At 42.2% G+C, this 12,822-nt stretch overlaps 1 protein-coding gene across 3 annotated transcripts in view; it reads right to left on the bottom strand.

Moving 5' to 3' along the window:
* The window catches only part of LOC112262620 (G protein-coupled receptor kinase 5), a 57,433-nt gene that overhangs the window by 32,982 nt on the left and 11,629 nt on the right, over positions 1–12,822 (bottom strand). For 2 of the 3 annotated variants that reach the window (XM_042331390.1, XM_042331389.1), the window contains exon 2: positions 7,916–7,942. The exons of the other annotated variant lie outside the window; for it this stretch is intronic. In XM_042331390.1, the coding sequence (XP_042187324.1) occupies positions 7,916–7,942 (27 nt within the window). The remainder of the gene's footprint in view (positions 1–7,915; positions 7,943–12,822) is intronic. 3 annotated transcript variants of the gene reach the window in all.

The raw sequence follows: 12,822 nt of genomic DNA, 5'->3' as shown, positions 1-12,822 counted from the left end.
CAGGGCTAACACAGGCGTACTTGGAAATACACGTCAGACTGTTTCCAGCACACATGCTTTAGGCTATGTGTTAGCCAGGTGTGTGTGTGTGTGTGTGAGATACTGAGAAATGCTCTGTCCCGCAATCAGAGTGAAACGGGGGACTATGGGAGGAAGAGCTAGCTATGTGTTGCCCAGTTCCTCCGTAGTAATGTCATTGTTAGTATTTTGGGGGATTATAAAAAGGGACCTGGTGATAAATTGTCTTTTAGTAATAATGAGATGTTCCAAGCAGCTGTAACATCTGTTAGTGCACTTTAAGCAAACATCAATGACGTACGCATGGCCGTAGCATTCACACGGTACTATTCTTCGGAGTGTCTTTTGTCTCATTGTAAACTACTTAGTGGGGGTCATAGACTTAATATTTTTCATAGCTAGGGCCAGTAGTTTTTTACTGGTCATGTGAGCTGAGCAGGAAAAACTCTGGACTGACCAGTCCCGTCTACTTATAGCCTGAGTATGTGACCTCAGCTGACTAGGAAAAACTCCTGGCTTTACTCATAGACGATTAATGAACACAGAAAGAATGACATACACTGAGTGTATAAAACAATAAGAACATCTGCTCTTTCCATGACAGACTAACCAGGCAAAATCTATGATCCCTTATTGATGTCACGTGTTAAATCCACTTCAATCCGTGTAGATGAAGGGGAGGAGACAGGTTAAAAAAAGGATTTTTAAGTCTTAAGACAATTGAGACAAGGATTGTGTATGTGTGCTATTCAGAGGGTGAATGGGCAAGACAGAATATTTAAGTGCCTTTGAACGGAGTATGGTAGAAGGTGCTGGGCTTTTCATGCTCAACCGTTTCCCATGTCTATCAAGAATGGTCCACCACACAAAGGACTTCCAGCGAACTTGACAACTGTGGGAAGCATTGGACTGAAGATGGGCTCATGCACCGACGAATTGAGGCTGTTCTGAGGGTAAAAGGGGGGGCTACTCAATATTAGGAAAGTGTTCTTAATGTTCTGTACACTCAGTGTATGTTCCATGCAATACATATGTTGCTACAACTTAAAGCTGTGGTCACCAACCTTTTTGGAGTCGAGATCACTTTGCGAGTCAAAATGCAAGCCGAGATCGCTCGTCATTCTTTTTAAACATGAACCTATTTTAAAAAAGAGTACTGTAGTAATGAGGTGTGTGCAGTAGGCTATAGGCCCAAAACATTATCACAGCATAATGGCTTTGCTTGAATTTCCCTGCCAATGCATTCTTCTCAGACCATTTGTTTTAAATAAATATTTCAACATTTGAGGTAAGCTATATGGAGGTAGGCTATATGGAGGTAGGCTATATGGAGGTAGGCTATATGGAGGTAGGCTATATGGAGGTAGGCTATATGGAGGTAGGCTTTATGGAGGTAGGCTATATGGAGGTAGGCTATATGGAGGTAGGCTATATGGAGGTAGTCTATATGGAGGTAGGCTTTATGGGGGTAGGCTATATGGAGGTAGGCTATATGGAGGTAGGCTATATGGAGGTAGGCTTTATGGAGGTAGGCTATATGGAGGTAGGCTATATGGAGGTAGGCTTTATGGAGGTAGGCTTTATGGAGGTAGGCTTTATGGAGGTAGGCTATATGGAGGTAGGCTATATGGAGGTAGGCTATATGGAGGTAGGCTATATGGAGGTAGGCTATATGGAGGTAGGCTATATGGAGGTAGGCTATATGGAGGTAGGCTATATGGAGGTAGGCTATATGGAGGTAGGCTATATGGAGGTAGGCTTTATGGAGGTAGGCTATATGGAGGTAGGCTATATGGAGGTAGGCTTTATGGAGGTAGGCTATATGGAGGTAGGCTATATGGAGGTAGGCTTTATGGAGGTAGGCTATATGGAGGTAGGCTTTATGGAGGTAGGCTATATGGAGGTAGGCTATATGGAGGTAGGCTTTATGGAGGTAGGCTATATGGAGGTAGGCTATATGGAGGTAGGCTATATGGAGGTAGGCTTTATGGAGGTAGGCTATATGGAGGTAGGCTATATGGAGGTAGGCTATATGGAGGTAGGCTATATGGAGGTAGGCTATATGGAGGTAGGCTATATGGAGGTAGGCTATATGGAGGTAGGCTTTATGGAGGTAGGCTTTATGGAGGTAGGCTTTATGGAGGTAGGCTATATGGAGGTAGGCTTTATGGAGGTAGGCTATATGGAGGTAGGCTATATGATAACACCGGTAATGTATCAGTTGTTGCATTACTCGTGAGGCACATCTGAGTGATCATACATATAAATCCTTTCCTTTTTATTTTACTGGGTAGAAGGAGAGAGCAGCAGACTAAGGGTCCGCCTCTCAACGTCCCTCCCCTCTCCCTTTCCTCCACTGACACTGACCAAAAGGGGACACAGTCTTCCAGCTGATGGCAAAACTCAAGTCACATTATTTCTGCCTCTGCACAAATTCATGTTGTTATTCCTATGACCAGAGAAAGTGAAATATTCCTCTATATAAAGAAGACCCAAACCGCTAATAATAACAACGCAAGCTTATGGATCCACTTTCCTACTCATTCATTACAACTGCAGTGCTGCAAGTAGGAAGAACGCACATTTTATGGTTTATAAAAGTGTTGAATACAAAGTGTTGACAGTGCTGAGTGAGAACTTAAACATGAACTCACTCAAAAACAGCATCTCTGGGCGGAGCTAGCATGTTGGAGTGAACGGCTGTGCGTGAGAGGCTCCTGCAACTTTTTTGTGAAATAATCTAATTTAACCTACTTTATGACACTTTTTACAACAAACGTTTCTTTCTAATACAAGATTGTAACTTTTTATATGAAAATGCCGAATAATAAGCGACCAAAGGACAATAAATCCACAGCGGAGGCCTACTCCCCACTAAACAACGAGACAGACATGGCGGGAGGCACATGCAACAACGTGACACTTACAGAACTTACCCGGGCTCTGGGGGAGCTACGTTTTGCTATAGCTGAGGATCTTAAGGCCACTATTGCTGAGCTGGACACCAAAATCGAGAGCGTCATTCGAACGGTCGCTTCACATGGCCAGAGTATTGTGGACCTTGAGAAAGCTTCTGAATTCAACCCTGGTAGGATCGACGAGTTAGAGAAGCTATGCACGTCATTGCAGGATACTGTGCAGAGGCTTTCTGTGAAAGTGGTGGACCTGGAGGGCCGATCCAGACGTAATAACCTTCGCGTTGTTGGTCTGGCAGAGGGGGTAGAGACGGGCTCTCGCCCCACTGACTTCTTCGCCAAGCTATTGAAGGATGCAATGGGATCGGATGTTTTGGATTCGGATCCCCAGCTGGACCGCGCACATCGCTCCCTTGTCCCAGTGCCTGGACCGGGCCAACGTCCTCGCCCAGTAATCATCTGTTGTCACAGTTTCAAGACCAAGGATCTTATCCTGCGTGAAGCTCGAATGAGGGGCAACCTGTCACATAAAGGGCATCCACTCCGTATCTATGAGGATTATGCGCCCAATGTGGCAAAGCATTGCGCCGACTACAGAGATGTCATGACCAAACTCTACAAACTCCATCTTCGCCCAGCCTTACTCTTCCCTGCAAGACTAAGAATTACCCCGCCTTCCGGTGAGAAGATTTGGCTCTCCTCGGTTTTGGACGCAGAGAAGTTTATCCGGGGATATACACCAATCCCCCGTACAGGTTAGAGTGCCTTGTTATTGCGTGTTAGGGTCTGCTCAAGGACTCGAATCCATACTATACCATATTGGGTGAAAACGTATTAAACGGGCTCAACAAGGGCTACCGAACATGTAAGACGCTGAGCAGACCAATGAATGGCGGTCAGAGCTCTCATTTAACATTAAATTCACTTTCATCCCGGCTGTGGTCAGAGCGATGCATATTTTTTACTTCCAGGTTTGATCACTAACACCTTCGGACGGATATACATATATTCCCCCACTTTCGTTTTGTTTCGTTATTTATTTTACAATCCTTACATTATTCTTACTACCATACCAGTTATTTATTGCTTGCGGGGGACTGGGGGTGATGGTTGGGAGGGGGCAGACACCTGGTTAGCAAGTTGATGTTTTGTGCCGTTCTGCCTTTGTCTGGCCGTGGGCCTCTCTCCCGACTAGAGTCCCACCAGCCCTCTGCAGTGCTTATGTCTGTGTAGGTGTGCGTACATATAATTACTATTTGTACTTTATTACTATTTTCTCTTAGCATTATGTATGTGTATATTTTAAATCAGTGTAGATTGTTATTCTGGGGTATGAATGTGTGTATATGTGCATATGGATGTATATACATATTCTTTAAATATATATTTTTTATATATGATTTTTTTGTGTGGGTATATGTACATACATGTATATAGGTGTGTATGTATGTATATGTATGTATATGTGTGTATGTATGTGTGTGTATGTATGTGTGTGTATGTGTGTATGTATGTATATGTGTGTATGTATGTATGTATGTGTGTGTATGTATATATATGTATATATGTACCGTGCTTCTACACCTGCATTGCTTGCTGTTTGGAGTTTTAGGTTGGGTTTCTGTACAGCACTTTGAGATATCAGCTGATGTACGAAGGGCTATATAAATACATTTGATTTGATATGTGTGTATGTATGTATGTATGTATGTGTGTACATGTGTGTGTGTGTATGTATATATACACAGTGCCTTGCGAAAGTATTCGGCCCCCTTGAACTTTGCGACCTTTTGCCACATTTCAGGCTTCAAACAAAGATATAAAACCGTATTTTTTGTGAAGAATCACCAACAAGTGGGACACAATCATGAAGTGGAACGACATTTATTGGATATTTCAAACTTTTTTAACAAATCAAAAACTGAAAAATTGGGCGTGCAAAATTATTCAGCCCCTTTACTTTCAGTGCAGCAAACTCTCTCCAGAAGTTCAGTGAGGATCTCTGAATGATCCAATGTTGACCTAAAGGACTAATGATGATAAATACAATCCACCTGTGTGTAATCAAGTCTCCGTATAAATGCACCTGCACTGTGATAGTCTCAGAGGTCCGTTAAAAGCGCAGAGAGCATCATGAAGAACAAGGAACACACCAGGCAGGTCCGAGATACTGTTGTGAAGAAGTTTAAAGCCGGATTTGGATACAAAAAGATTTCCCAAGCTTTAAACATCCCAAGGAGCACTGTGCAAGCGATAATATTGAAATGGAAGGAGTATCAGACCACTGCAAATCTACCAAGACCTGGCCGTCCCTCTAAACTTTCAGCTCATACAAGGAGAAGACTGATCAGAGATGCAGCCAAGAGGCCCATGATCACTCTGGATGAACTGCAGAGATCTACAGCTGAGGTGGGAGACTCTGTCCATAGGACAACAATCAGTCGTATATTGCACAAATCTGACCTTTATGGAAGAGTGGCAAGAAGAAAGCCATTTCTTAAAGATATCCATAAAAAGTGTTGTTTAAAGTTTGCCACAAGCCACCTGGGAGACACACCAAACATGTGGAAGAAGGTGCTCTGGTCAGATGAAACCAAAATTGAACTTTTTGGCAACAATGCAAAACGTTATGTTTGGCGTAAAAGCAACACAGCCCATCACCCTGAACACACCATCCCCACTGTCAAACATGGTGGTGGCAGCATCATGGTTTGGGCCTGCTTTTCTTCAGCAGGGACAGGGAAGATGGTTAAAATTGATGGGAAGATGGATGGAGCCAAATACAGGACCATTCTGGAAGAAAACCTGATGGAGTCTACAAAAGACCTGAGACTGGGACAGAGATTTGTCTTCCAACAAGACAATGATCCAAAACATAAAGCAAAATCTACAATGGAATGGTTCAAAAATAAACATATCCAGGTGTTAGAATGGCCAAGTCAAAGTCCAGACCTGAATCCAATCGAGAATCTGTGGAAAGAACTGAAAACTGCTGTTCACAAATGCTCTCCATCCAACCTCACTGAGCTCGAGCTGTTTTGCAAGGAGGAATGGGAAAATATTTCAGTCTCTCGATGTGCAAAACTGATGGAGACATACCCCAAGCGACTTACAGCTGTAATCGCAGCAAAAGGTGGCGCTACAAAGTATTAACTTAAGGGGGCTGAATAATTTTGCACGCCCAATTTTTCAGTTTTTGATTTGTTAAAAAAGTTTGAAATATCCAATAAATGTCGTTCCACTTCATGATTGTGTCCCACTTGTTGTTGATTCTTCACAAAAAAATACAGTTTTATATCTTTATGTTTGAAGCCTGAAATGTGGCAAAAGTTCGCAAAGTTCAAGGGGGCCGAATACTTTCGCAAGGCACTGTATATATGTATGCATATATTTTTCTTTCTTTCTTATTAAACATGTTTTTTATGGGGGGAACGTTTAATTTAACAAATCCTTGTTCCGATCTCCTGACCCACAGTACGTAAAGGTACGGCTGACTATGTCGGTTGCGGATGGTTTATTTTTTGACCGGCAGTGCTTAGCAATATAATCTTGAGGCTATATCTTGCTTATCTCTGGGATTGACCCAGGATGATGCTTAAATGCGCAATATGTTTAAGTTGCAACTTATTCGGTTTAGGTTTATTAGATGCTACCTGAACACTTAACTCGCGGGAGCCTCCTCAGTTCATATGTTAGTAGAAGTTCTAGGATAGTGAGAGGTGAACGTATAGTTGGGATTTTATTTTTGTTTTACCTCTTGTTCGAGGTCGCGCCATGCTTTTTTGGCATCGGCCAGACAATGTGTTTATTATTTTTATTTTTCCTTTTTTTTCTCCTGTTTGTACATGCCTGTTAAATGTGGGTTGATGGGGGGGTAAGTGTTGGGGAAATTAGGGGTACAGGGTGGGAAGTAAAGGTGCTTGCAGGGGGGAGGGGTGGGTTGGATACTGCTCGGGTGTAGGTGCTACATATGCTGATCGTGATGGTTTGGTGCGCTTTCTTACCTTTTTATCAAGTTACATGGTATGCAGGCCACCATAGGAACTACAAACGAGAGGAGGGCGGGGCTTACATTCACTTCCTGGAATGTCAAGGGTTTAAACGAACCAATTAAGAGGGGCAAGGTCATAGCCCACTTGAAAGCACTCTCGTCTGATATTATATTTTTGCAAGAAACCCATCTGAAGAATAACTCTCATTGCAGACTTAAGTGTAGGTGGGTGGGGCAAGTGTATCGGAAAGGAATTCCCTTTCTACATAAAACCACTATTGCGGATAAAGAGGGTCGGTATGTGATCGTAATAGGAGAAATCCACTCTACCTCAGTAACTCTACTAAATATCTATGGGCCAAACATTGACAACCCCTCTTTTTTCAAAAGAGTCCTTGCCCTGATTCCAGATATCTCCCATACTAACCTGGTCATTGGAGGGGACCTTAACTGTGTGCTAGACCAATATTTGGATAGATCCTCTACCCGGCGAACCCCTACCTCCTATTCAAGCGAATTCTTGAATACCTACATTAAAAAAAAAAATCGAACTTATTTGATATATGGAGGATCGCTAACCCTACGGGTAGGGAATACTCCTTTTACTCTCATGTTCACAAGGTTTACACTCGAATTGACTACTTTTTGTTGGATGCTAGACTACTCCCCTATACCTGTAATGTGAGGTATCATGATATTATAATCTCCGACCACAGTCCACTCACCTTCTCCCTGAGATTGGGTGACATTGTACCAAATGAGAGGGTCTGGAGGTTGAATCCTCAGCTCCTCACAGAACCAACATTCTGTGAATATCTTAAAGACCAAATTACATTTTTCTTTGATACCAATGACAACACAGAGACCTCCCCAGCATTATTGTGGGAAACACTGAAGGCTTATCTGAGAGGCTGTATCATCTCCTTTCAGGCTGCCAGGAGTAGGTAAAACAGAGGAAAACTGGAAGAACTGGAGGGACAAATTCACTTACCGGATAGGGAGAATGCTAGCCACCCATCTATGGAGAAACATAAAAAAATTACCTCTTTAAAATTTGAATATAATCAGATTCTCTCAGCTAAAATTGCTAAATATTTTCTCTATGCCAAGCAAAAATATTTTGAGTTTGGTGACAAACCACACAAATTACTCGCTAGACAACTTCGAAAAAATGTGAGTGACCGAATGATTCACAGGGTTAAATCTGCATCTGGGGAATTACTCTCTTCCCCCAAAGACATCAATGACAGATTCCGGCAGTTTTATGAGACTCTATATACATCTAAAGCGGATCCTAACCCCTTAATTATGCAAACATTTTTGGAGGACTGTAATCTTCCTGCCCTGAACCAGGAAGATTCTAACTTCCTGAATAAGGAAATATCTCGATGAAATTCGAGAAACAATTAAATCTCTAAAGAGTGGCAAGACCCCGGGCCCAGATGGACACCCTGGTGAATTCTATAAAACATTCAGCAACATGCTCTCTCCCTACCTGCACAAAATGTTGGTTCAGGCCAATGAGGATGGAGCTCTCCCTTCTACTTTGGACGAAGCGTTCATTACAGTTATATATAAGAAGGGTAAAGATCCAGAAGAGGTAGGGTCATACAGACCAATATCTCTCCTTAATACAGACCAAAAGATTTTAGCAAAAACTCTGGCTAACAGGCTTAGCACTTTAATTGGCAAATTGGTCCATTCGGATCAGACCGGCTTTATCCCTAACAGAAACTCATTCTTCAATCTCAGGCGCCTCTTCAATATTATGTATTCTCAGAGGTTACCCAACGTGGACCTTGCCGTCATATCTCTTGACGCCGAAAAGGCCTTTGACCAAGTTGAGTGGCCCTATCTATTGAAGGTCCTACAGAAATTTAATATTGGAGATAGCTGGATCCAATTTATGAACCTTTTATATAGGAACCCCTGTGCCAGAATACTCACTAACCAATCATTGTCGCCCCGATTTAACCTCAATAGGGGGACAAGGCGGGTTGTGCGCTGTCGCCTATGCTCTTCACCCTAATTATCGAACCGCTCGCTCAGACGATTAGATCTCATGCAGCAATACACAGCTATAATACTAAAGATACCCTAAATAAGATCTCCCTATACGCAGATGACATCCTCCTCTATGTAACAGAACCCCAGGCTAGTATTCCAGCTATTCTTGATGTGATCAATTTGTTTGGTACCTTCTCGGGATACAGAATAAATTGGAACAAGAGGGAATTAATGCCCATACGGTCGCAAAACACCTCCTGGCTAGAACATCTCCCATTTAAGTTATCTTCAGAAAAATTTACCTACAAAGGAATTGTAGTTACCAAACAATACTCTTTACTATTTAAAGAGAATTTCCCCTCTCTGATACAAAAACTCAAAGCAAACATACTATTTTGGAGAACTCTACCAATTTCTCTGCTCGGAAATATTAATGCCATTAAAATGGTCTTCCTCCCACAACTGCTCTAGCTATATCAGAACATCCCAGTATTCATACCTAAATCCTTTCATAAACAACTGGACTCAATTATCAATCCTTTCATCTGGGATTATAAAACACACAGGATAGATAAAAAACACCTCTGTAAATCCAAGATGGAGGGAGGATTGTCTCTCCCAAATGTTATATTTTATTACTGGGCCGCTAACCTCCGCGTTGTTACGTTTCTGTTGGACGACGTACTTCCGGCATCCAGTTGGCTTAGCATGGAACGTGAGGAGTGTCACCCCTTCTCTATTGGCGCTGTGATTTTGTCACCTGTCAATCTGGAGATGTCACTTTATTGTAACAATCCTACTATACATAGCACAGTCCGAATCTGGAAGCAAATTAAAGTCCACTTTGAGCTTAGACCAATGTCATTCATGCTCCCTGTCGCCAGGAATCCCTCCTTTGCTCCTTCTAACCTTGATAACACCTTTGAGCGATGGGGAGAGTTGGGGATAAGTACCGTAGGGGATTTATACATAGAGGGGACCTTTGCTTCCTTTGAGTTGCTGAGGGAAATTTATAATCTTCCCAGAAGTAATTTTTTCAGATACCTACAAATTAGAGACTATGTTAGAAAACACCTCCCAACATTTGGGAATGCTAAACCTTCCATGTTTGACGGATGCATAAAAATATGCCCCACCTCAGATAAACTGATATCGTGTCTATATGATGCTTTTCAATCTGTTAGCACACCTTCTACAGATGCCATCAAGGCAAAATGGGAGGAAGAACTAGGGACTGACATCTCGGTGGCAGACTGGGAAGAGAGCTTGGAGTATATCCACACATGCTCCATTAATTCCAGACATCGTCTCACACAATTCAAGGTATTACACAGATTACACTATTCCAAAACTAAACTGCATAGGATATTTCCTGACACATCCCCTACATGTGATAAATGTCAGGCTGCACAGGGTACACTACTCCACTGCTTTGCCCTATGCTCTAGCTTGCATGGTTATTGGTGTGGAATTTTTGGGATCCTCTCTGAAGTTTTGGAGACTTCAATAGATTCAGACCCGCTTCTGATAATCCTGGGAGTATCTGAGTCCCTAAACGGATTAACCAACCCCCCAAAACAGCTAATCTCGTACGGTCTCATCTCGGCAAAAAAACTAATCTTGTTGTTTTGGAAAAGGAGGGAAGCGCCCTCTACCAAATTATGGCTCAGTGAATTGGCAAACACTGTACACTTAGAAAGAATTCGATATATTCTGAACAATAAATTATCAACATTTGATCAAATCTGGCAGCCTTTCCTCTCCTACTTGGACAAGTCGGCGCTGTGAATTTGTACTTATTAACGCACTCTCAATTGTAATATTTTAATCTACCTTTGGGCAGCATGTGCTGGCCCTGCCACCCGAGCAGTTGGGAGGGGGGGGGGATAGGGGATGGGATCTTCCCTCTTTCTTTCTACGTGTCCTTGTTTTGTATGTCGTGTTTTGTATAATTTGTTCTGCACCCAGAACTCTGGGTCTTGTTGTTCCTATGTGCTCTTTATGTTTAGATAATAATTGTATACCTGTCTTGTATACCTGTACACCATTCTTGTGTGTGTTTAATAAAAATATTTGAAACAGAAAAAAAAACAGCATCTCTTTGCTGTATTCATTGACCGTCTCTCTAGTCATGGTTTTAAAAGTTTAGAAATCTCAGTATCAGCTTTGCTGTAACTTTCTTTTACGCCTGCTACCTTGCTGCAGACACGGTAATCTGAGCCAGCTGATTGGCCAGTGATAGGTCTATAGTGCACTTGATTTGCTCGCCACGGGCCCGCCAGAAAGCCAGTTTGTACCTTCAGACATATGAAATGGTTCAAGGAATGCCTTGGTTGGTGACCACTGACTTAAAGCATAGTTTGGTACAGTGACAATGACTTCTGTTTTGGTGTTGTTAAATTGTGTGATTTTTTAAATTTATTGAGATCACACAGTCATACAGGGGAAAAATAAAGACCGATAACAGGATTTACACTCTGTTACATGACATACTTTGTACAAATCATGATCAATATATCAAACGTCAAAAATGTACAGAGTAACAAAATAAAAATAGTAGTTTCATCAACCAACTCCAGGGAATTAATTCTGAACACAATGGCCTGAGCGTAACAGGTTGGATCTCTTCGCGCGTTTCGCGGCGTCTTGGCAACCAACGGTGATGTTAGAAATAGCGTCTGTCTGAGGGCTCTAGCTGTCGGCCTGTTAACGCAGGCTTGCCTAGAGAGGCCTTTGACAGAGGTGGTCAGACCGGCCCCTGACCTCACAACCTCTGAGATCTGATGCTTGTCTCTCTTACAACACTGTGTGTCTGTGTGTGTGTGAAGTCCCCACAAGAATAGTAAACAAACAACAATTTGACCAACTGGGGACAAATGCCTTCAACTGAAATGTGTCTTCTGCATTTAACCCAACCCCTCTGAATGAGAGAGGTGCAGGGGGCGCTGCCTTAAATCGACATCCACGTCTTCGGCGCCCTGGGAACAGTGGGTTAACTGCCTTATTTCTAGGGGGTTTAAGGTTAAGGTTACAGTTAGTGTTAGAATTATGTTTAAGGTTTTAGGCTCTCGAGTGGCGCAGCGGTCTAAGGCATTGCATCTCAGTACTAGAGGCGCGTCACTGCAGACCCTAGTTCGATTCCACGCTGTATAACAACCGGCTGTGATTGGGAGTCCCATATGGCGGCGCACAATTGGCCCAGTCGTCCGGGTTAGGGTTTGGCTGGGGTAGGTCGTCATTGTAAATAAAAATGTGTTCTTAACAGACTTGCCTGGTTAAATAAATAATAAGGTAAAGTATAGGTTAGGGAAAATAGGATTTTGAATGGGACTGAACTGTCAGCTGTACAAGATTGTGTGTGTGGACTAATAAACAAAAAAAAATTGACCAACTGGGGACATTTTGTTAGTCCCTACAAGGTCAAATGCTATTTCTAGGGGGTTTAAGGTGAAACTCTTAAGGATCCGCCCCTTTATTTCAATTTCTGCCTAAAATTACATACCCAAATCTAACTGCCTGAAGCAAGGATATGCATATTCTTGGTACCATTTGAAAGGAAACAGTTTGAAGTTCGTGGAAATGTGAAAGGAATGTAGGCAAATATAACACAATGGATCTGGTAAAAGATAATACAAAGAAAATAAAAAACGTTCTTTTGTATTTTTTTGGTATCATCATCTTTGAAATGCAAAAGAAAGGCCATAATGTATTATTTCAGCCAAGGTGCAATTTAAATGTTGGCCACTAGATGGCAGCAGTGTATGTGCAAGGTTTTAGACTGATCCAATTAACCATTGCATTTCTGTTAAAAATGATTTATCAAGACTGCCTAAAATGTGCCTAATCTGTTTAATAACTTTTTATGTTAAAAATTGTGCACTCTCCTCAAAC

Source organism: Oncorhynchus tshawytscha, linkage group LG12 (assembly GCF_018296145.1).
Source record: "Oncorhynchus tshawytscha isolate Ot180627B linkage group LG12, Otsh_v2.0, whole genome shotgun sequence".
Classification (NCBI taxonomy): Eukaryota; Metazoa; Chordata; class Actinopteri; order Salmoniformes; family Salmonidae; genus Oncorhynchus; species Oncorhynchus tshawytscha.
The sequence above is the reverse complement of the archived record's forward strand: the minus strand, read 5'-3'. Positions and strand labels throughout refer to the sequence as shown.